Raw genomic sequence first — 25,629 nt, forward strand, 5'->3', positions numbered from 1 at the left:
TGGAGCCTGGACCCACCAGATGACACTAGTAGAGAACTGCAGGCTCCAAATAATTGTCTTCTCTTTATACTGTAATAATCTATAAGTAACATCATGAATAATATATTCATGATTATGACTACAAATTATGTTACCAAGGCTGTCTGTTGTAAACATTTTGCTAAATCAAAAGGCTTTGCCAAAGCCCAACACAATTTCTCGAAATGTGACTCAAATAGGACTGGCCCGTGAGTGTTTGGTGTGTATAACATGCCACCAAAACTGTAGTGCACATGTCTTTAACTGCTCTCAATCGACAGCCAAGGGGCCTGGGCAATGTGGCCTTAAGACCGAAATTAGCCAGTTAAAATAGTGGAGCAACATAAATCAGACCCAAGACATAGCAAACGTAATTTTAACATTGTTCAAGCAGGAAAGTACAAAATCCACACCTTCAACCAAATGGTTCAATAGGAACATGGCTAACTGTGTGATTACAAAACAGTTGGACGATACATGAATGACAATTGGATTCAAAGACAGAAAAAGTGGATGACATCTTTCAAAAGAGAGAGACAGTACCGATAATATGGAGGGAAACAAACAGTGCAGAAATTATGAATGGAGCTTGTGATACCATGGTTTGCTTAAGAGGAGGGAAGATTTTGCAAAAGTGATCACCTTATGGCACTACATCTCATGGACAACACACTTTTCAGTAAGTTCAGCAAATCCTTTCCATGTGCTGAATTTGAATGTACAACTAAAATCTGCTGTACAGTCACTCAAAAAGTTGCATACTGGAAACACCCTAAATCAGCGGTTCTTAACCTTGTTAGAGGCACCGAACCCCACCAGTTTCATATGCTCATCCACTGAACCCTTCTTTAGTAAAAAATAAAATGATGTTTTACAACGTGTCATCACCGTGGGTAAAAGTACCAATTCCCCACCACCACGTCGTGAGTCCGTACGGCCGCAGGAGCTTATTTGCCTGGATCGGCGCTTGGGAGATAAAGGGCTAATTCCGATGTGTGGGCCCTACTGAGAAGAAGGTCTCACTCTGCTGCTTATCCAGCGCTCTCATAGCGAACCGGTAGGGAGTCTCACTCATACACATATACAGCCCTTTCTCAGCCTCCGGTCTGATAGGGAGGTCTCACTCTGCTTCATAAACCAGTGACCTCAAAGCGGACCAATAGGAAATCTCAGAGCAGGATGCTTTCAATGACTGTGCCCACTAATTGCAGACTAGACTGAGGGGTGGACCTCTGCGGCGGAGGCTCCACCGAACCCCTGAGACTGACTCACCGAACCCCTAGAGTTCGATCGAACCCAGGTTAAGAACCACTGCCCTAAATGCACAAGTGACTATATGTTGTCCATTGAAAATGAATTCATTCATGGATTATTTGACTTTGACAAATGGGTTTTCGACAAGTTTGCCCAGATGAAAGATCACATGCATTCTTTCCACTCAAGAACTCTGGTGAGTGATACTTTCATTTGGAATTTTTTAAAGCTTTTGTTCATAGGCATAAATAGTTAAACTATCATTAAAAAGAATTGTGTTCCTGAATTGAAATAGAATTTATTGTGTAGGTTTTGCTGCTTGTGGTCACACTGGTCTCCTTTCACTTTTCATGCTAGAGACTCCACTGTCAATAAGTATAACTATTTTCAGTCCAGTACAGATTTTTTTCTGAATTCAGTCAATCAGTGAACACCTCTCAATATATTAGGTTATCACGAAAATGTGATGTAGGTTAGTCATTTAATCCTTTTACTCCCTAGGGACAATGTGTCCCTGTACTTTTGAAAAAATGGCATTGGATATAGGAATGGTAGCAATAAGATGAAATGGCATCCCAGCGGCTCATCTCAAACTTATCTACAGATTCTAGTGGCATTAAGCAACTTATCCATATACAACAAGCCAGTGCTGGGCCCACTGTCAACAAGATAGGCTGCGTTGTACAATTCCTTGTCAATTAACCATCAATTACTCCGGAAATATATTGATATGTGCGATATATGTGTGTTACTATAGATTACACTGATTAGTGTATATTGTAGGCTTTTGGTCTTCATTTTCATTTCTCTGGCATGTTTTTTGTACAATTATCATGGTCCGTGGGATATAAAGTGGTATTTCTTGGTGGAAATGGAAGTGGGATTTTTTTTTTTTTCACAAATTATCCTGTGTGGAGTATTCATGTTTTGCACGCCCGAACCCGCATGGGTTCTCTCCGGGCAGCCTGGCTTCCTCCTACACTCCAAAAACATGCATATTAAAGTGTCCTTAGGTGTGATTGAGTTTTTGAATGGTTGTTTGTCTCTGTGTGCCCTGCAATTGGCTGGCAAACAGTTCAGGGTGTCCCCCGCCTTCTGGCCAAAGCCAGCTGGGATAGGCACCAGCAAGCCTGCGACCCTTGTGAGGATAAGCGGCGCTAGAAAATGTGGAAGGATGCTTGCAAGAAATAGTGCATCGGTGGCATGGAAACATTCACTTTGCTTTGCCACTGGTGAGGTTGCTTTGATACTGTCATCAGCGTGTATGTGTTTTTAGTGGTTGTATATTTTCTTAGCTCTTCTCAATGGCACTTTTTGTTTAAAGAGGCAGTGGAAATTTATTACATCGGAATTGCACTAGCCTTTAGCTTTAATCAAGGGACCCATTTTCTTCTACTCCATTTGGCTTTTCCCTCCAGGGGTCACATTTGTCTCCATCTAAACCTGTCTCCTGCATCCTCTTCCCTCACACAAACTACCTTCATATCCTCTTTAACTACCATCTATAAACTTTCCATTTTGTCTTCCTTTAAACCTCCTGCCTGGCAATTGAAAACTCAGAATCCTTCTACATACATACATATTCCCCATCTCTCCCCTGGACATGTCCAAACCATCTCAGTCCAGCCTCTCTGACTTGATCAAAAAAAAAAACTTCAATTCCCAACATTTGGTGTCCCTCTGATGTATTAATTCCTGACTCTATACATCCCGGTCACTCCCAAAGACAACCACAGCATCTTCATCTCTGTTACTTCCAGGTCTGTCTCCTGTCTCTTCCTCTGTGGCACTATCTCCATGCCAAACAACATCACTGGTCTCACCAAGTCTTCTACAGCTTTCCTTTAATATTAGCTGAAACTCTTTTATCACACATCTCACCTAAGACTTTTCTCCACTCAAATAAGCCTGGCTGCACATGCGTCACCTCTTTTTCACACTCTCTGTTGCTCTGGATTGTTGACCCTAAATAGCTAAAATCCTCCACCTTTTTTATCCATTCTCCTTGTATTCTTACTCTTCCACTTGGCTCTCTCTCATTTACACACATACAGTATACTCCATCTTAGTGTGGCTTACCTTCATTCCTCTCTGTTCCAGGGTGAACCTCCACTCATTTACACACATACAGTATACTCCATCTTGCTGTGGCTTACCTTCATTCCTCTCTGTTCCAGGGCGAACCTCCACCCACTCTAGTATCTCCTCCATCGGTTCCCTACGCTTACTACAGATCACAATGTCATCTGAAAACATCTAGAGGATCAAAAAATATCACAATTGGTTTCTGAGGTTTTGTTTTCCAGTCACAAGTAACAGTATCTGGTGTCCCTGATCAGAACTGGGAGACACACATGAAGACAATTATACTGTACTGCGTTTATTCATATGTATTTTAAATGACTTCCCATAAAATTTGGGCTTTTGAGTGTCCCCACAAGAACTGCCTTAACATTAATTCACTTTTTACAGTAATAACACCTCTAATTACAGCATCAAAAAATAAGTCTATAACTTTCTACACTTTTGTAATATTTTGAAATTGGTTCTTCCCTAGTGTTTTGTTGAAAGGATCGGTGCCGGTCGGCGCTCAGGAGACAAAGACAACACTCAACAAAAGACCAACGTTCCCAAATGCTATTTAGCCCAAATAACTGGCATATTTATTTTGACCAAATGCAAGTTCTCAAATACAGTTGACATTGCGTGAAATCATCATATGTATGGCGTTATATTTGTGCCACAATTACGCACGCGCGGAAAAAAAAATTGAGCGGAGAAAATCAAACTGAGCGAGCGAAAACAGATTTTGAGAGCAAGAAAAAAACTATTGAGCGCGTAATGATAAGAGTTTGACCGCGCGCCGATGAAGTTTGAACACAGAAAAAGAAATTGCTCGCTCAAAATTCCTTTTTGCTCGCTCGCAATAGCATTCTCGCGCTCAACATCTCGCTCTCGCTCGCGATACTCCTCCCTCCCTCGCTCAACATCGCTTTTGCTCAACATCGAGCTCTCGCTCGCTCGAGTCGTCCTCTGCGCTCGCTCAGTTCTGCTCACGCGTTACGTTTGTGCCACAAAACCAGCCAATCAGAGCTTGTAAAAGCACATTGATTGACAGCTTGGTATCCAATGAGATTGCTTGTTGTGTTCACCCGGAACGAGCAAACGAGAGTGCGTCACATCGACGTAGGCGGGAGGGGTGGGCTTATATTATTAAAGTACAAAAACTAACAAGGTATTTCTGTCAAATGATACAATACAGTAATAATAATAATATTAAAAGTAATTCTCCAGCCCAAGTCCGTGTTGACGCACACTCGTTTGCCCTTTTCGGGTGAACACAGGGCAAACGAGAGTGCGTCAACGGATAGCGTACAAGCAATCTCATTGGATACTAAGCTGTGTCAATCAAAGTGCTTTTACAAGCTCTGATTGGCTGGTTTTGTGGCACAAACGTAACGCGTGAACAGAACTGAGCGAGCGCAGAGGACGACTCGAGCGAGCGAGAGCTCGATGTTGAGCAAACGCGATGTTGAGCGAGGGAGGGAGGAGTATCGCGAGCGAGAGCGAGACGTTGAGCGAGAGAGGGCTATCCCGAGCGAGCAAAGAGGAATTTTGAGCGAGCAATTTCTTTTTCTGTGTTCAAACTCCATCGGCGCGCGCTCAAACTCTTATCATTACGCGCTCAATAGTTTTTTTCTTGCTCTCAAAATCTGTTTTCGCTCGCTCAGTTTGATTTTCTCCGCTCAATTTTTTTTTCCGCGCGTGCGTAATTGTGGCACAAATATAACGCCATACATATGAGCCTCTTACCTATGCCGAGAAGGTGGAGAGCCAACACCCAAGTAGAGCTCCGCTTGATAACCGGCTGGGCGTCCGTACGCAACCCGCAGCAGACTCTACTTGTTTGTACTCTGCATCTCTCTTTTGTATTTTTTAGTTGCGTGCGCGAGGAAGGGCGGGTGGCCTACCCGTCCGCCCTGGTGCCGCAACACCTGTTTCCCGATTTGATATTGACACTTAAGTGTGTCCTTCAGGCTCTGAAAAACATCTTGCTGAAAAACATCTTGTACAATAATATCTGTCAACTTCCCACGACGATGTTCTTCTTTGTTATGGTAGCAAGATAGTAAAGCGGTCAAATGTCCTGACCAAGAACAAGTTAGTGAAAAACAGCATATATAACCATGGTTGCACAATATATTTGGGTTTTCAACGGCTATGGGAAGCATCACTAATTACAATTCCTCTCACCTAGGCACACATTGAAGAGTTGGAAGAGGAGATTGAAGCAGAGCATGTTGCCCGAGCCAAGGTGGAGAGACAGCGGGGTGAACTTGCACAGGAACTTGAGGAAATCAGCGAGAGGTTGGAGGAGGCTGTTGGGGTCACAGCAACGCAGATAGAGATGAACAAGAAGCGAGAGCTGGAATTTCAGAAACTTAGACGGGACCTTGAGGAGTCGATGCTCCACCACGAAGCTGTAGCCGCCGCCTTGAGGAAGAAACATGCCGACAGTGTGGCTGAGTTGGGGGAGCACATTGACAACCTGCAACGGGTCAAGCAAAAACTGGAGAAGGAGAAAAGTGAATACAAAATGGAGGTTGATGACATGTCTAGCAACATTGAGGTTGCAGTGAAAGCAAAGGTAATCTGTATTTTAAACACAGTAGTGTTGAAAATGTTTTCATGGAAAATGTTTGGATTCCATCAATGAATACAGAGTCATTATGAGAAGCTGTGTCACTCCATGGAGGACCAACTGAGTGAATACAAGGTTAAACATGATGAAGCCTCTCATCTGATCTCTGAATTAAACACACAAAGGGCAAGTCTCCAGAATGAAAATGGTAAAATGCTGATTACAGTCTTGAGGGCAAGTGCATGGTATAATGTTACTTGTTTTGTATTCCTTAATTGAACTCCTGAGCAGGTGAGCTTTCTCGGCTTCTGGAGGAGAAGGAATCAGTTCTTTCTCAAATGTCAAGGGCTAAGCTTGCCTTTATCCAACAAGTTGACGAGCTCAAGAGACAAATTGAGGAGGAAACAAAGGTGCGTTCTCTAAAACAGTGGTTCTCTGAGGTATGCTCTTTGAATTATTTGTATATCAGTAATCAGTTCAATTGCTATATACATACATATTTTTTAAAATAGGTCAATAAAATACAGTACATGATATATTGATAAACTACAAAAGTTAAAATAACCATGAAAGTTTACATATGTGGAGAAAAGTGAAACATGATTTAGTTTTATCTGTTATAGAAGTTACAAATATGTATAGTATGTTTCAGTTTCTATTTATACTTACAGTATTTATCCATCCATCGTTTTTTTTTAAAACAGCTTATCTAGGGGCACAGGATTGCTGGTGCCTGTCCCAGCTGACTTGGGGCAGTAGGTGGGGGGCACCCTCAACTGGTTGCTTGCCAATTGTTGGGCACACAGGGACCAACAACCATTGACACACCCAACACAATGGACAATTAAGTCTGTCCAGTACACATATCATGCATACTTTTTGGAATGTGGGAGCCGGAGTGCCCAGAGAGAACCCACACGGGCACGAGGAGAACATGCAAACTCTGTACAGGAAGGCCGGAGTGAGCTGTAATTGAACTTGGGCCTCTAAACTGTTAGCTGGATGTACTAACCACTTTTCCACTGTGCCGTCACACTTGTTTATAATAATTAAAAAATATTACAAATAAGAAAATATGCTCATACTTATTTATAATAGGCATATTTTCTAGTTTTTAAAGACCGAACTCCAACTCATTGCCAGCGACTAAAATGTAATCTGTTCAATGTTAAATTAAAAAAAGACAAAGGAAAAAAAATGCTTGACAATTTAATAAAATCTTATTTTTAATCCATGTAAAGCTCTTTGTATGCCACATTGGTGGTTTTAAAGTTAGTTGAGACATTCAAAACAAAGTCCAATTAACATTACTACAAGTGATAATGCCAAATATGCTCACTCTCTGTGGCGGGGCAAATGTATTGATGTGACCACAGGGAACTGTGTTAACATGTCAAAATGACCAAATCTTTAAAGAGCACGGCATGAGAAGGAAAATGAGGGAGATAAGTCAAGTTGTTGATTCTTTCGGTCTTTCGCAGAGACCAAGCACTTTAATATTGTCATTTGTAATAAGATCATTTACAAGAAGGGCTTTTGAGGGGTGTGACCTAATATTTATGACGCCGAATTTAAACTGGGAAATGTTTCCTGAGCTATTCTGAGTCTTTATGTTGGTAGTACTAATACTAACAAGATTTTGATGGCTGGGTCTTGGTTTGTATTTAGAGTAATTAAAACGTCGTTGCGGTGTTAGTAATGTAGGAATTAGATTGTTGACTGCTACAGTGCACGTATTAATATTAATATTCCGCCTGGTTACTATGTCACTAATTCGACCTGTTAAGGAAGCACGGCTACTTTCCTTAATCAACACCACCTCAGCAGAAATCTTATCACTAGGGGATTCAGCATTAGGTATTGAAACAGTGTGTGGCTTGCAGTTACCTAGACTAAGTATGCTATGTGTGTTGTAGCAGTCCAGCCTAGTGCCAGTTAACCCTAGCTTTAACGACTCCACACCTGTTCTAGCAGGCTCGCTACTCGCCTGCGACCCAACATGCTTTAATGTAAGAAGTCATGGAAGGCTCAAACAGTAATCTATATTTCTAGAAAGAGTGATAGTCCCTTACCAGTTAGGGTGAAGGCCGTCCATCTTTAGCAGGTGGGGCCAGCCCCAGAAAGAGGGCCAATTATCTACAAACTGAAAACCCTGCTCTCTACAGAAACTAGCCATCCACCGGTTAAGCGAGAATAATCTGCTAAACCTCTCATCATTGCCTCTCGCAGGCCGAGGGCCAGAGACAATAACTTGATGCCGACTCATCTTTCTAGCGAGATTACAAGTCCTATCTTTGTTCTTTCTTGTAATTTCAGATTGCCTCATTCTAGTATCGTTGCAGCCGACATGTATCACTATGTCCGAGTCACTAGTGTTGTTTGCAGTAAGCTGGTGTCTAGGCCTCTTGCGTGTCAGCTCCCTAAGATTACCTTCAATGTCGGGTGCTCTGGCCCCAAGAATACACATTACGGTGGCTGGCGTTTTAAGCCTAATGTTACGGGTGATGGAGTCCCCTATAACTAATGTGTGGGAGCCAGTAGACTGAGATCGAGTGTGCCTAGCAAGGGGGCCAAAACGATTATGCATCTGAACAGGCTCACCGCGACTAGCAGGCTTCTTAGGGCTAATGCTAGCCGGACCAGTGGGTAGGCTATGACCCGCACTAGCCGACGCTAGCGGCATTGCGGGAGGGCTACGGCCCACACTGTCACTTTCAGATGTGTCCGTCTTATCTACGATTGTCAAACTACTCTGCTCTAGCTGACGGACACAGCCCTTTAGGGGAGAAAGCCTCTCCATGAGGGCAAGTCACTCTTGTTTGGAAAAGAAAATGTAGTGTTCCCTTGTTACAGCATTAATAAACATTAAATTGCACTTGCTGATGCTGGCAGAGACCTTGTTAAAATCTCACAAACTCATCAAAATACCTTCAAGTTCCTCCTTCTGAGAACCACTACTTAAATTACAAACTGGAGCAGAATAGCATTTTAGGATCATTTTACCATATACAGCAAAATCAAATAAATGGAAAAAAAAGCAACCACACAAATATGTATGTAAATCAACAAACCCAAACACACAAAAGCATAATATTTACGGCAGGGCTCATACTAAATTCAGTTTTGTTTTGTTTTTAAAGACAATTTTCCCTTTCTGTCAGGCTAAGAGTGCCCTGGCTCACGCTCTTCAATCGGCACGTCATGACTGCGATCTGCTTCGGGAACAGTTTGAAGATGAGCAGGAAGCCAAGGCTGAGCTTCAGAGGGCAATGTCAAAAACCAACAGTGAAGTGGCACAATGGAGAACAAAATATGAGACTGACGCCATTCAGCGCAATGAAGAACTAGAAGAGGCAAAGTAAATAGCAGTCAATTGCAGTCATACCTGAAATCTTAGATGTTGATTTTTTTTTTTTTTTCAGGAAAAAGCTCACTCAACGTTTGCAAGATGCTGAAGAGGCAATTGAGGTTGTGAATGCCAAGTGTTCCTCATTGGAAAAAACAAAGCAGAGGCTTCAAGGAGATGTGGAGGACCTCATAGTTGAAGTAGAAAGGGCCAATGTGCAAGCAGCTCTCCTGGATAAAAAGCAGAGAATCTTTGATAAGGTCAGGGAGATTTCAGTGCATTACTTAGCTACTGAATGGGTGTTAGTACACTTGAGCAACCAATGATTTGTATTGTGCTGTGATTAGATTTTGTCTGAGTCAAGACAGAAGTTTGAAGAGAGTCAAGCTGAGCTTGAAGGCTCACAACGGGAATGTCGTACCCTCAGCACAGAGCTCTTCAAAATCAAGAACTCCTATGAAGAAGCTTTGGATCACCTTGAGGTCCTCAAACGAGAGAATACAAACTTACAACGTACGTATTTGATGATAAAGCAGAAAAAGGGGCGTCCAAAGAACTGTGCCAATGTGTAAAGATGAAACATTGTGATAAGCAGTGTTGGGAGAAATGCATTACAAAAGTAATGTAGTTACTGAAATGCATTACTTTTTGCTGTAAGGCAGTAATGTAATATATTACACTCAAAATAAGTAATATTGTACTCGTTACAAATAAGAGTAAAGTAATGCATTAATATGCATTTTCAGCCTGAAAGTGGTGTTTTTTTCCCCCCAAATTTGCCAAACACACTGCAAGATCAGAGGAGAAAAGTCTGGGGGAAATGTTTGCTTGCCGTTGTTAGTAATTACTACGGCAGAGATGAATGTGACAGCTATAAACAACAAGTTAAATATGGACAATACATATACAAGATGGTCATATACCCATTACTTTCACTTCATCAAAAACAAGAAGAATAAACAGTAATCGTCAGGCGCACTTCGTGTGCGACACCTAAAGAACTGTCCACTTTGCAAAATAGGACCAATAATCTGACAAACCATTTAGAACGGTGACATAGTAACATAAATTTATCGAAAAGAAAACGCACTGTCAGGGCCACAAGATGCAGGACCCAAGAGCACGCACAGGCAGGTCAATTCTGTGACAGAATTTGTATTTACTGGAGGATACTTGCTAGTGTAGGAGGTGACGGGAGTGAGCTGCCGTGGAGAGGCGTTTGGGGCCACTGAAGCCGGAGTGTGGCAGGCAGTTGGGTGAGGGGAGGTCAGATGGGACATGGGCTAAAGCAAGCTGATGAAGTCCGCAGGCTGGCAGATAGTCGAGCACAGGCAAGGTCGAGGCACAATAGATCAAGTATATTCGGTAGGCTATCGGAAGGTTGTGGTCAGACAGGGCCGAGACACAGGCGGTCATACAGGATGAAGTGCTGCAAAGCTCAGCCTGGCACACAGAGATAATCTGGCAAGTTCTGGAGGGAAACGACCGCGTTTCATACTGAGCAGGTGATTAGTAGTAGCTGTTGGTGTTGAGGGCTGATTGGCAGGAGGGTTGAGCAGGTGCGATGACGCAGAGAAATGAGGTGGCTGAGTGTGACTGTGACACACGCGGAGGTTAGGAGATTCGTGGTGGAATATTTCGTACGTAGAAAACATGCTGCCACTTCACACAGTGGATTAACCAATACAGTGGGCCCCGGGTTTGCAAGATTAATGTTTCGCAGTTGAGATTTAACGTGAATTCGCCGTATGACAGCCAATCCAAACCTATGTTAATTAGTTAATGAGTGTAAAACCCCAGGTAAAAACATCAAAATTGTATATACATGTTAAAAATTGGTATCAAAATAGTAAGTGCTACTCATATTCAGTGGCCCCCTGGTTTACGACATCCCTGGCTTGCGCTTTTTTCACCTTACGCTGTCGACAGCTGCATTTTTTTTGGTCCCCTCTTTAAGCCATTTTTTTTCGCGTTACGACAAAAACTCCTCCTCAAACATGGCAGTCAGTGTGCGTGCATCTCTGTGAATCGTCACCACTTACGTCACTAGAATGCTGAACTACTATTGGTCGGCGTTACGACTCCCTAAGATACTGGTCTGCTATTGGTCGATGTCACGGAAGAACTAGGATGCTGGTCTGCCATTGGTTGGCATCATAGTTAAAATAATGGCGGAGCGTTAAAGCTTTGTTTGCCTGTGAGTGCTTACAAAAACGTTCCTACAGTGCATTTTAGTGCTTAATTGAAACTTGAATTGCTTAGCCATGGGTCCCAAAATTGTTAGTGATGTTAAAGAGAGAAGTAAAAAGATGGAAATGAAGCTGGAGATAGTCAAGAAATATGAAGAAGGCTAAGCTAGGCTCAGCTACCCTTACTATGGAATATGGCCATAACAAACTCTCACATCACCTCAAAGGTAAATAAATCTTTTACATAATTTTTATTTATTATTTTAATTAATTGTATACATATATATTATACAGTGGAGCCCCGTGTTACAACATCCCTGATTTACATTATTTTCATGTTGCGAAATTTTTCATCCCCTTCATGACATTTTCCTGGTGATGCGACCAAAACAACTGTCATGACCCTAGGGGTTTGGCTGTGTTTGTGTTGCGGTGTTTTTAGGTAATTGCACTCTTTTACTATTTTACTATTGCTGTCTAACTGCTTCCATGCAACGTGTGACTACAATGCTGGTCTGCTATTGGTCGGCGTCCCCTCACGGAGATGGTGGTCTGCTATTGGTCAGCCTCACTTGTTTAAAATGGTGGAACGGTCAAGCTTTGTTCGATTGTGAGTGGTTACAAAACCGTATTTATAGTGCAATTTACTGCTTAATTCAAAGTTGAAAGCGTTAGCCATGGGTACCAAGATTGCTAGTGATGTTAAAGAGAGAAGTAAGAAGATGATTTATATGGAAACAATGCTGGAGATAACCCCTATTAGGAATAATTGGCATAGCTATCAGTACTCAAAGGTAAATAAATCCTTTCTATATTTTTTATTTATGATGTTTTCTGATTGTATACATGTATATTATATACACTTAGCCCTTACTCTACTATTTTGGTCCCAGTTTTTAATACAATTAGTACAATTTTAATGTTTTTACCTGGTGTTCTAAATGCATTAGCTATTTAAAATAGGTTTGGATTGCCTGTCATACGACGAATTTGCCTTTCGACCTCAACCCTGGAACGGATTAATGTCGTAACACGGGGGCCCACTGTATAAAAGTAGCACTCATTATACTATTTTGATATGTATATTGTATGATATACATGTATACAATCAAATAACATGATAAATTAAAATTGGAATTTGTCAATAATGACAAGGTAAGCTAATGCTAATTTTCACTGTATAATTGCTATTGATAATAGTCTATAACTAGTTTTGGTCAATATGTGTTGAGATGAAACACACAATAACAATGATGTGCTGTAGGTGAGCTGATAACGATAGCCTGACTGAAACCATTTTTTTTTAAACGTCTGCCCCTAACATCCGCTAACTGAACTTGAATTTGAATATTAACATTGAAATTTTAAAATGCACTAACTGTGCTTGCCTAGAGCCTAAACAATGCATCAGTATGCTGTGAAGCTCAGTTATAAAGGGATTTAAATCTGAAATGTTTCACTGAATTTGTAATGAGCATAATCCCCTACATTTAAAATGGCAAATTCGTAATTTCCAGTTATGGTTAAAAGAGTAACATAAAAGTAATGCAATAGTAGTATAATGCATTACATTCCAAATACTGAACAGTAATATTGTAATGTAACTAAATACTTTGAAATGACAGTAAAAAGTAATAAATAATGCATTACATGTTTTAAGTAACTTGCCCAGCACTGGTGATAAGACATTGGATATGAAATATTCTTTGTAGAGGAGATCTACGAGCTCTCTAATCAACTTGGAGAAAATGGCAAAGTTCTGCACGAGCTTGAGAAGACTAAGAAACATACAGAGACTGAAAAAACAGAAATCCAGACTGCACTGGAGGAGGCTGAGGTAAGGTTTTGTATAAACTCCAATTCTAATGACATTGTGAAAGAGGCTTCTTGGTCCAGGAATGCCATGGTATGGCGTAACAGAAAAATAACTTATTGTTAAAGTGCTCAGCTTCTGACCCAGTAGACCATGGGTGTCAAACTTATTTAAGCTCTGTGGCCACAGGCAAGAAAATTGTATTCTCAAGAGAGCCAAACTGGTCATGGTAATATCATGGTATATAACCTTTATGAAGATGTGTCAGTTATACAGTGATCCCTTGCTACGTCGTGCCTCGCCTATTGCGCCCTCTGTGCAGCTCGGATTTTTGGGGGGAGAAAAACAATTATATTGCGGAGAGACGTGCCAGATAGGCAGGTTATCTATAAATGCACTTGTCACTGGCACTCCTTGGAAGTCGAACTGCTACTGCAGTACATATACAGTATTTATTTTAATCTTAAATGATTAAACCTTAGACAGTAAATGTACTGGTATGCTTTTCCGTGTCTTCCATATCTAGTCACGTGCCTATACGTTTAGCACTTCTTTGGACTTTGGACTAGAGCGAATAACAAGATGCTTACCGAACATGATTAAAACGCAGAGTTTACACTTTATATTCCAATTTATTGCAAAAGGCAGAAGGATCCAAAAGCTTGCTTTTGTCTCTCCTGTCTCTTCTGTAACCATCTGTGTGCGCTAAGCTCAGCACACACGCACATGTTACGAACGTGCTAGTAAGCACATTGATTGACAGCTTGGTCTCTGGGAGTCGATCACGTGACTCGTAGGCGTGCCAAGAGCAAACACACACACCCGTCTGTGGGCCTTTATAGACAGCAACGGAAAAATGCTTTGGGAAACTTTGGGAATCTGACTTTTACCTAGATTTCTTTTGTAATAAATTTAAATTTCAAGTGTATTGCTATGATACAAGAGACTTCACTTTAATTCCGGACAGCTGCTCGCGAGAGTTCAAAAGATGGAAAGCGGTAGCTACTGTTCAGTTAGTGTGTAAGGTTTAATCGTAAATATTTGTACAGTACTGCAGTAATATTTGTCTTAAATAATATGCATAGAAAGAAGACTTTTCACATTTACAAAATTAAAATAAATAAAAACATATATATTCTGTGTGTGCGTGTGTGTGTGCGTGCGTGTGTGTGTGTGTTTGTGTTGGGGGGGTAAACAACTCATTCTCGAGCGTGAGCTGAGCACTTCGACTCATTGCTCAATACAATAAACCCCACTGATCCATCAGTGCTCAAGGCACTCCCAGATCTCCCCCCATCTCCCTCCCTCCCTCGATGATCTTCCCATGTTCAGTGAGGTCCTTACTGCTATCAGGAGTCTAAAAAACAACAAGAGCACTGGCCCTGATGGAATTCCGGCTGAGATACTAAAGAAGGGTGGCTACCTTCTGAAACTGGTTGACCTTTTACTAACCATCTGGCACGGTAAGTCCCTGCCTCAGGAATGGAAATACAGCAACATTGTCACTATTTACAAGAAGAAAGGAGATAAATCATCTTGTGGTAATAGTTGTGGCATCTCCCTTCCCTCAGTGGCCGGCAAGGTAATTGCGAAAATTATGTTTTCTTGCCTAACAATTCTTGCAGAGGGCATCCTCCCAGAGACGCAGTGTGTCTTAGAACCGAAGCACACTGGGCATGATTTTTGCTGCCTGCCAAATCCAGAAATGCAGGGAACAAAACAAACAACTCTACATCACCTTAATTGACCTGACCAAGGCCCAAGTAGGGGTGAAGCAGGGGTGCGTAATGGCCTCAGCCACCTTTAATCTTTTCCTGGCAGCAGCCACACTCCTATTTCAACAGTCCATCACAGAAGATAGTGGTATCCCCATCGAGTTTCGCCTGGATGGGAGTCTATTCAACATCCGGTGCCTACAGGCAAACACGAAGCTGACAGACACCAACATCCAGTAGCTGCAATATGCAGACGACTGTGCAATCCTTGCCCACACTCCTGGTGCCATGCAATATGCACTAAACTCTATGTCATCAGTCTACCACTCATTTGGTCCGGTGATCAACACCCAGAAAACAGAGGTTCTTATTCAGGTCTGCACAGGTCGGAGCTTCGATTTGAACACACTCCAATCTAATCCAATCCACTGTATTTATAAAGCAGAATTTTAACAAACACAGAGGCATCACCAAAGATCATGACTTCAGTCTTTTTCTCGTTAAAATTTAAAATGTTCAGCGCCATCCAAACTTTTAAGTCCTGTAAACACGTTAGCAGTGGGTTAATAGAAAATAAATTGGACTTTTAGAGGGTAACTTATATTTGACTGTCATCTGCATAGCAGTGAAAAGAAATGCCATGTGTCCTAAGAATGGAACCGAGTGGGAGCAGATAAAGAGAAAATAAAAGCGGGCCAAGCAGAGAGGTCTGTGTGACCCCACATAAGAGAGGAGCAGTGGAGGACACATAAGCCAGGCTAACACAGAAAGTCTGATGTGACAGGTAGGACCTGAAGCAGTCCAGTGTTGTGCCACTGATGCTCACCCACTGCTCCAATCGAGCAATCAGGGTTTTATGAACAACACAGTGACCAGAGTCAGCAGCTAAAAAGATGTCATTAAAAACTCTTAAAAGCGCTGATTCTGTGCTGTGCAGTGTTTTAAAACTGGATTGGAAAATCTCAAGAGTTTTTTGTTATTTTTCATTTCAAAAGTCCATAAGACGTGATGAAACAATTTTCTCTAAGATTTTAGAGAAGAAAGATAATTTTAAGATTGGCCTAAAATTTGCCAAAACTGAAGGATCTAGCCCAGTTTTTTTTTTTCAACAGAGGCTGCACAACTGCATGTTTAAAATTAACAGGGAACACATAAGAGGACTGCTATTAATAACTGCAAGACAAGATGGGCCAATGGTGGGAAAAGGCTCCTTAAAAAGTTGTGGTGGGACAGGATCATCAGGAGAACCTGAGGGCTTCAAATGACTCATGATCTCCTGCACAAACGAAAGGGTCAAAGGCTCAAACATGTCGAACACAGCAGTACAGGGGTCTAACAATGAAGGGTCAGAGGCAGGAGATGAAATAAGTGCTCTGGTGGAAGTGACTTTATCGATGAAGTAGTGGAGAAAGCTCTCGCACACAGCAGGGAAGGCTTCAATACCAGTCTGTGGTGGATTCAGAGCAGTATTGATAACATGACCCCGCAATTACACACACACACACACAAACACACTTATCCGTTTTAGACTCAGGTCCCTGAACTGTGAGGCGGACGTGCTAAGCACTGCTTCATCAAGCTGCCTCCGTTTATTCACTTCAAACTTATTGAACTACACTAATAGAAAAACTACAAGCTACACTGGAAAGGCATATTTTTACTGATAACAGTATTACTAGTCTGATCTTGATTGGCATTGATCATAAATCCCAAGTCTGCCCAATTTGAGGCTGAGTAAAAAAGATTTTAAGATGAGACCCTTAAAAATTCAATCTTGGGAACCACACTAACTTAAAGTTGAACATCTTGACATGATTATAAATGCATGTGTCATGTCATCATTGCAGGCTTCTCTGGAACATGAAGAATCCAAAATTCTCCGTATCCAGCTTGAGCTGACTCAAGTGAAAGGGGAAGTCGATCGCAGGCTGGCTGAGAAGGATGAAGAGATTGAGCTGATGAAACGTAACCACCTGCGCATGGTGGATACTTTGCAATCCGCCATGGACGCAGAAGTGCGCAGCAAGAATGATGCCATGCAAATCAGGAAGAAGATGGAGACTGACCTCAATGAATTGGAGATGCAGTTGAGCCACTCCAGTCGGCAGGCATCTGAGGCGCAGAAGCAGCTGAAGAGCATGCAAGTGCATCTCAAGGTGAAACAACGTCCCAAAAGCTTTCAATACACAGATCTGCCAATTACTGCGTGCACACCGAACGCGAATGAGGCGAAAAAGCGGACGGTTTTGTATTGTAGTCAATGGAGTTTGCGCGGGGTCGCGTCGGGCGATGCAATGGACGCGAATGGAGCGACGCAAATCTCCGCTCGACATCACGTGAAGCGAAATTTCGTCTGTCGCGTGAAGTTAAATATATATATATATTTTTTATGCGTTTCGACCTGTTCGTCCATCGCGTCGCCCGACGCACATTCGCGCCCAGTCGCGCGACCTCTATTGACTACAATACAAAACTCTCCGTTTTTTCGCCTCGTTCGCATTCGGTGTGCACGCAGCATTATGCCCTCTCAAAACGCTGTTTTTTCTTTCTGCAGGAACAAACACTTCTCTTGGATAATGCACTGCACAGCCAAGAGGACCTGAAGGACCAGGTAGCAATGTTGGAGCGTAGGAACACCTTGATGCAAACTGAAATGGAAGAGCTGAGGGCAGGGCTGGAACAGTCGGACAGAAGCCGTAAATTAGCCGAGCAGGAACTCGCTGATGCCTGTGAGAGAGCTGGGCTGCTACACTCACAGGTGTAATGAATGGATTTATAACACACCAGCTTGATGCTGTTCATTTTGTAAATCCCTTTGAATGACTTGTTTTTACTGTTATTGTTTGTTGTTGTTTATTGTCATTGGAATGCAGAATGTGAGTCTACTCAACCATAAGAAGAAGTTAGATGCAGATGTCAGCCAGCTGCAGAGTGAAATGGAGGACGCAATCCAAGAGGCTCGCAATGCAGATGAGAAAGCAAAGAAAGCAATCACTGATGTAAGTATGATTTATCTGGTGTTACGTATGTTGTAACGCATCAATGGATAAAAATTGCATTTCTCATAGAATTTGCATGCGAATGCTGAAACCCTCAGATGAAATACCAGAGAAATTAATTTAATGGGGACTTTAATTCCTGTCACAGCATATTATAGTTCAATCTAGTGGGAAATAGCAAGTGTGTGAAAACATGAAGTTGCCAAGAAACATTTTTAACTGGCATACTCATTTGAACATGTCTGCAAGCATGTTCTAAAACATGTATCAAACATGTTGTCAAAAATGTACAAATATACTCTCAAATACATTTGAACATATAGTACATGCAAATATGTTTGAACATACTTGTGAGTAAAATGCTAAAAACAAAAAGGTTAATGAATGAAAATTGTATGAGGAAACCTAAACTTGTATTATTTTTAACATTAACAAAAGAAAAAAGGCATTCAAATCATCTTTCATCAAATGTTTACTTTTTCCTGGGGCTTATACATGTTAAGTTTATTCTGAATCTGGAAAAAAAAAAAACTAGGATAACTAGAAACATTTTTGACCAGTTCAATCATGCTGGAAAAAAAGGAATAAATAATAATAAAAGTAAATTGATCTGGAACATTATCATCAATATCTTTTAACCTGAAGAAAAAGGTCATCATTAATGATTCCAAATTACAAATCGCAATTTAATATAAGAACATAATTTTATTTCTTTACTATTAATTGAATATGAACGCAATAAAATAACACAAACATATTAAAACTGAAACAATAAATAAAGAAAAGGCTTTCACTCACCAAAACAAACGGCAGTCACAATCGATCACTCTTTCACTCGATCACTGACATGTACTGTGGCTCCACTCTTGTGTTCCAAAAGCTTATTAAAGCACAGTAATGCATTGAGGAGCTCTCTTTACCTTCGAACTGAGATGTACAATACTGTATATCCACTTCAGTGTCCTTCGAATTTTTTGAAAACACCTTAGCACATGTGTTCCGCTTTGCTTTGGTGTCTCGTTGCTGCCTTGGTTAAACAATTGAAGTTTGTCAATCCAGTGTAGCTGCAAACACCCAATCGATCCTTTGCAAACAAAAGGTATTCCCAGCAGAACTATTTGCCAGGGGTAGCTACACCTCTCACGCAATCAACCAAAGCCAACACCTCATAGCTTGGTTGTTGAGCATTGCACCGCCTTCCTGCAGAGAGCATATACTCACATCAAGTTCAACATGAGGCCTCCAGATGGCGATCTTATGACTCAGTTCACTATTACTTAGTATGTCTTAGTATGCTTCCCCCACTGTCCTGTTCTACTGATGTCTACAAACCTGTTGCAACATATAAGAATGGGACTAGAGTATTGGGGTTAGCTTCGCGGCTTGGACTCTCCTTTGGTGACTCCTCTCTTTGTCCCACACAAAGAGAGGAGAGCATTCCTATGAAGGGATTTTATAATACCCCCCTTTTCTGACCTAAGCTTGTAAACCAGTCCCACCTCTCCCACCATGTCTAAGACCACGTAAGGCTCTGGGTTCCACCAACTGGCTATCTTTCTCTGACTTGTTCTACTCCTGTCACGCACCCACACTCTTTCTCCCAGTAAAAGTAAGGGGGCATTTGTTTTTCGATCATATTGAGTCTTTTCTTGAACATTGACATGGTGCATCTCCTTATATGCAAGGTCATAAGTTGTTTATGATGTTCATCAACCCACATTGCTATAGTCTGGCGGGGCTGAGTGGGAACCACTTCTAAACTAATATCTACAGCGAGCCTCAGATGACGACCAAACATGAGATATCCAGGAGCAAAACCTGTTGCACTGTGATGAGTGTTATTGTTGGCTTGCAAGAGAAGGAAGATACTCTGGCCATCTATTTTGTTTATCCACTTCAAGGGTACGTAACATGTTCAGCAGTGTCTGGTTAAACCGCTCAACTTTACCATTACCAGCAGGGTGGTAGGGGGTAGTCCTACTCTTGGAAATATTGTATGTAGCGCACAAGTATTTCATTAAGTCAGACTCAAAATTTGAACCTTTATCCGCATGAAACTAAGCTGGGCAGCGGAATATTTGAATTATGCTTGTCCAAATTCCTTTCACAGTGTCACGGTCTGGCATGGCTAGTGGAGTGCGGGTGTGCAGGAGAATGGACCAAGAGTGCAAGGAGCAAGGAAGCCACGAGGGGATGTGCTCAAAAACACAGTTTTAATGAACAAACATGCAGGAACAAAAATAGACCCAAACTGGGCAAAGTACCAAAGGCACGAGAAATAAGCAAAACTTAACTTACGGCGAAGAGCGATCGGGGAACTGGAGAACACTATGGACGAGGGAGTGAGGGAATGGGTGTGACTATTACAATAACCTGACAACTAACAGTGACAAACCTACAACTTATATACACAAGACACTAATTACAAACAATGAGAGACAGCTGGGAGAGAACAAGAGGAAGGGGAAGCTGGTTGGGCGACACGCAAGGGGCAGGAACACGCAGGTAACAGGTGGGCAACATCAACTAATGAACAAGGAGAAGAGGCCGACATAGGGGGTGAAAAAATCTGAACAAAATGGCTAAACAAAATCTCCGCAACTAAACCTTCAACAGAATGAAACCCAGGCAGAACGTGACACACAGTTGTTTTTGCCATCTGATCCTGAGTCGTTACTGTCCATGCAAACCTTGTAAACATGTCAGTCATGAGAATATTTCGGTACGTGTCACTTGGTCTGCTCAACTCTAATGCTACAATTTCTAAGGGGTAAGACACTGAAATCAGTTGTAAAGGAGCTCTATGTTCTATCCAGTTCTTTTGCAAGCTGCAGCAAACACACCCAGAGTTGAACCCCTGTACCTCCTCCTCCATGTTGGGCCAGAAGAAAAATCGCCTCATTGCTGACAGTGTCTTCCCCACACCTGCATGCCTGGTGGTACTTCTCCCAAACAGTCCTGCACCCGGAGGCTGGACAAACGACCTGGAGAAGTAACTCATGAGTGCAAGGGTTGACAGCCTTATGATACAGCACGCCATTTCTTAGACATAGCTTCTTTATGGTGGTGTAGCAATTTCTGCGCTCTCAAGTGTAGGCCGTTCCTTTCCAATCTTCCTGGCCATGATCGTCTCTCCACATACCTTTTCACTGGCTTGATTTCCTCATTGCCATCTTGCAAGAAACCCCAGTCCTCTCCTCCACTGGCCACCAATATGGCATCATTCACCACTGTAGCCGCGCCAATGCTGCTGGTCTTAACGACTGGATTCCGCCTTCTTGAAGTCAAAGGAGGCCAGCTGGGCAACCCACCTCTGTTCCGTGACACCTAACTTTGCAGAGTGCAAGTGTGCAACAGGGTTGTAATCCGTGTAGACCAGAGGTGTCAAACTCATTTTTCTCACGGGCCATTTAATCTCAAGAACTTCCTTTATTGGGTCAATAAGTTGAGGAAACCAAGTAGATTTTAAATTGTCTCGTAGTATTATTACTGTACACAGAAAATTGATGGCTTACTTGTTTTGAAATGAGAAGTAAAGCAGTCTAGTTTGTACATTTATTGTTTACATTACTGTAACGGAACAAACCAAAAAATCTCAACTTTATTTCTCATCATACACATCAAGCTAAAGTTTTGGAACAGAGTTTAGCGAGGGTAGTGGAAACTTACATGATTTGGTTTTGCGGGCCTCATAAAATGACGTGGCGGGCCGGATTTGGCCCCCGGGCCTTGAGTTTGACACCTGTTGTGTAGACCATACATTTTACTCTGGCCAGACAGTCCTTAAACTTTTCTGTCACTGCCCAGATAAGTCACAAAAGTTCAAATTTAAAGAAACTATAGTTTGGATCATTTCGCTCTGTGGGATGTAAGGAACAGCTTGCGTAAGCTATTACGCAATCAAGTCCATTTTGTTGTTTGGCACTCTTTCGTCCACTCCACCTTCCAACCACTGAATCTTCTATCTGTAGAAATACCTGTTTGCAAGGCATTCATCGGGCGAGCAATCTTGGCAAAGTTTGGAATAAATCGTCTGTAGTAACCAGCCAGTATAAGGAATGCCTTCACCTCTCGCACAGTGGAAGGCCGGGGACAATCAATCGCAGCTGAAATTATAGAAGGGTCCAGACGCACGTCATTATCATTAACTACATTAACCCCTCACGCCCTCTCGTGACAGTCCTTTCGGGCCTTTTTGGCCTGAGGTACCGGCTGGCCAAGCAGAGTGCGATTTAGGCGGTTGCCAAGGCAAAAACTCGAGTGTGGGAGGAATTCGGTGAGGCCATGGAAAACGACTTCCAGACTGCTTCGACGAAATTCTGGTCCATCATCCGGCGTCTCAGAAGGGGCAAGCAGTGCACCATTAGCACTGTGTACAGTGGAGATGGTACACTGCTGATCTCAACATGTCATTATCATTAACTACATGACCAAGGAACTTAACCTCTTTCTGTAGCATGTTGCACTTGTCTGGTCTCAACTTCAGTCCATGTTCATGTATTTTTGAAAATACTTCTTCAAGGTAGTGTAAGTGGATTTTTAAATCAAGTGAGTAAACTACAATATCATACAGATACAGCAGCAGTGACTCTGCAATTTGATCACTAAGACATTGTTGCATCAAGCGTTGGAAAGTAGCAGGGGCATTACAGAGACCAAAAGTCATCCGCTGGAACTCGAACAAACCTAATGGTGTTGTAAAAGCAGTCTTCTCCTGGTCAGTGGGATCCATTTCCACTTGCCAATATCCACTTGCCAAGTCCAATGTAGTGAACCACTGCGCTTTGGTGAGTGAAGTCAATGTTTCCTCCAGTCTAGGAAGGGGAAAAGCATCTTTGTGAGTTACAGAATTCAACTTTCTTTAATCCACACAAATCCTCCAAGTTCCATCTTTGTCCTTTACTAACACAACTATACAAATTACGCCTTTGTCCAGCATGTCCGCCAGGAGTGCTCTCATTTCTTTGTACATCATAGGCGGCAATGGTCGGAAGCGCTCGAATGGGGTTAGCGTCCCCAGTTGGAAAACTGTGTTTCACAATATCCGTCCTCCCAGAGTCTTCTTCATAGGTAGCAAACACTTTCTCCCATTTCTTTAAGAGTGCTTCCAGCTGATGTTGCTCTTCGCCTGTCAAGTCGGCTCTAACTTGCTAGATAGATTGGTCAAATTCAAAAGATCAGGTTCCTCCCCTCCAACAGTGTTGGCACAAGCCTCAATTTTGTTTTTTGTAACACTTACACTACTTGGCTCCTGGTATCCCTCAACCAGTACAAAGTAGTCCTTGTCATGGGTGCCCACTGAGGTACGGGCCCACACTACCAGCTCACTCCTGGCAGGCACCTGGATCCTTGTATGCCTTGCAGGCAAGACGTAACCTAGGAAGCCATCACTGGGGGCAGTGGCAATCTTCTGGCACACCGCAAATGCATCATTCCACGCTTGCTGTGACTTTGGATTTTGACATATAAACATTATTGGGCTTTCCTGGCTTTCAAACACAACTTCCCAGCAAGGGCGAATAACATTCATTCTAGTTATCAATGGAAATGACGTGATTCCATCTTCAACAATAACTATGCCGTGGCTAGGCACAGTTAACCCTTCTATTTTAAAATCTATAGTGGAATAGCCAATATTAGGGATCTTTATTCCATTAGCAGCCTTTAGCCTCAGAAAAAATCATCATCTGTTGCAGTGTTGGCAGCATACTAGGAAAAATGCTGGTCAAATAGGACTTGATGCATTAGAGTGACTTCACAGCCTATGTCTGGAAGGCCTTGTACTTTTACAATTCCTATAGATAACTCTACAATGGGGCACTCACCAATAAAATTTTCAGTGGTATATTTGTCACACGCAAACCCCTACACCACGTTAAGGTGACGGGGTCAAACAAGTATGCCATTCAAAAACGTTTATGTGTATTCCATGTAACTGAAGCATATCCCATCTTACTTTGGGCTGAAGGCACTTTATACACATATAGTATTCTGCATACTATGGCATTCTGTGGACTAGAGATAGACAATAAATCACTCACACATTTATAGCATCACTGAGTGAGGATTGAACCCATGCTCCCTGAACTTAGGTCAAGCAAATTTTATTTTTGTTATTGTAAATGCAGGCAGCAATGATGGCGGAGGAGCTGAAGAAAGAGCAGGACACCAGTGGCCACCTGGAGAGGATGAAAAAGAACATGGAGGCCTCAGTGAAAGACCTGCAGCACCGACTTGATGAAGCAGAGAACCTTGCATTGAGAGGTGGCAAGAAGCAGCTCCAGAAACTGGAGGCTCGGGTAAGAACATGTTTACAAAAGTCTGGCAAGATTACTGAGAAGACAGATAAGTTCTTTGTGTTGGGAATCAGGTGCGTGAACTGGAAGGTGAACTGGAGAGTGAACAGAGAAGAGCTGCAGAATCAATCAAAGGAGTTCGTAAATATGAAAGGCGAATCAGGGAGCTCACGTACCAGACGGAGGAGGACAAGAAGACTTTTTTGAGACTGCAGGACCTTGTTGATAAACTGCAACTTAAAGTCAAAGTATACAAACGTCAGAATGAGGAAGTGGTAAGGCGTTACTTGAGTCAGACATAAGCTTATCAATGAGAAATAATGTTTATTCAACTTATTTGCACAGGAGGAACAGGCCAGTGTCAATCTTGCTAAATTAAGGAAGGTTCAACATGAATTGGAGGAGGCCCAGGAGAGGGCAGACATTGCTGAGTCTCAAGTCAATAAAATGAGAAGCAAAAGCAGAGAATTTGGAAGGGTAACTTCATGCACTAGTATTAGAACATTTCAAAAACACATCATTGTGCATATTGGTGTGTTATACATGCATAAAAATTCAAATGGAAAAGGAATTAAAAATTCAATTCAATGTGTAAATATAAACTTGTTAAAATAGACACATATACAACATTTACTGATTGTGTACAAAATACCATCTAAATCAGACGCACATGCGCATAAACACTACGTTGACATGAAGCCTTTGCCTTGAAAGCATTTTGATTCGCTATTTCCTGTATAATTAAAACATTTTTTCTTCTCTCTATCTGCTTTTGGGGTTAGGTTGCTGATTCAGAGTAGAATTCCAAAACATCTACACCCAAGACGATTGTCAGTGTCAACTGAGCTGAAGAAAAATGATCTGAATCTGAATTTCTTTCAATAAATTCATTTTGCTGTGAAAGTAGAATAAATCAGTATGAAAAAAGTACATTGAGTGTTGCTTCTCTCTGTCCCTCTATCTCTCCCTCCTTCCATTTAGACTTCCTCTCCCCTGTATATGTCTTCTCTCTTTCTTATGCTTGCTTTCAAACAACTGGTAAAATAGGGTTTGGAGCGCATCATGAAGTGGACACAGATGGGCATTAAAACGGCAAAGTCTAGGTCCTTGGTAATGAAGAAAGGGAGAGTCACAGACAGATTCTGCTTCAGCCTGGGAAAAGATCAGATGCCATCAGTCATTGAGAGGCCAGTGAAGAGCTTTGGAAAGGAATTCAACTGCAGTGTGAAAAATGCGAACTCCATCCAGTGCTGACATTGAGAGGTGGTTCAGGACAGTGGACAAGTCTGGGCTTCCAGGAAGATTCAAGGCCTGGGTCTACAAACATGGGATCCTTCCAGGAATTCTCTGGCCTCTT

General features: G+C 42.0%; 1 protein-coding gene across 1 annotated transcript in view; it reads left to right on the forward strand.

Annotated features, from left to right (window-relative positions):
• Positions 1 to 25,202, forward strand: part of LOC148409207 (myosin-1-like) — a 41,777-nt gene extending 16,575 nt beyond the window's left edge. Inside the window, exons 25-38 of the mRNA XM_088439198.1 lie at positions 5,531 to 5,920; positions 5,996 to 6,122; positions 6,206 to 6,324; positions 9,076 to 9,272; positions 9,337 to 9,520; positions 9,608 to 9,773; positions 13,162 to 13,286; positions 16,825 to 17,133; positions 17,532 to 17,735; positions 17,851 to 17,976; positions 24,105 to 24,275; positions 24,347 to 24,547; positions 24,618 to 24,749; positions 25,055 to 25,202. Of these exons, the coding sequence (XP_088295324.1) occupies positions 5,531 to 5,920; positions 5,996 to 6,122; positions 6,206 to 6,324; positions 9,076 to 9,272; positions 9,337 to 9,520; positions 9,608 to 9,773; positions 13,162 to 13,286; positions 16,825 to 17,133; positions 17,532 to 17,735; positions 17,851 to 17,976; positions 24,105 to 24,275; positions 24,347 to 24,547; positions 24,618 to 24,749; positions 25,055 to 25,072 (2,469 nt within the window). The 3' untranslated portion in view covers positions 25,073 to 25,202. The remainder of the gene's footprint in view (positions 1 to 5,530; positions 5,921 to 5,995; positions 6,123 to 6,205; positions 6,325 to 9,075; positions 9,273 to 9,336; positions 9,521 to 9,607; positions 9,774 to 13,161; positions 13,287 to 16,824; positions 17,134 to 17,531; positions 17,736 to 17,850; positions 17,977 to 24,104; positions 24,276 to 24,346; positions 24,548 to 24,617; positions 24,750 to 25,054) is intronic.
• The last annotated feature ends 427 nt before the right edge of the window (positions 25,203 to 25,629 follow it).

Source organism: Hippichthys cyanospilos, chromosome 17, assembly GCF_059441005.1.
Source record: "Hippichthys cyanospilos isolate Australia breed blue-spotted pipefish chromosome 17, RoL_Hcya_1.0, whole genome shotgun sequence".
In the NCBI taxonomy this organism is placed as follows: Eukaryota; Metazoa; Chordata; class Actinopteri; order Syngnathiformes; family Syngnathidae; genus Hippichthys; species Hippichthys cyanospilos.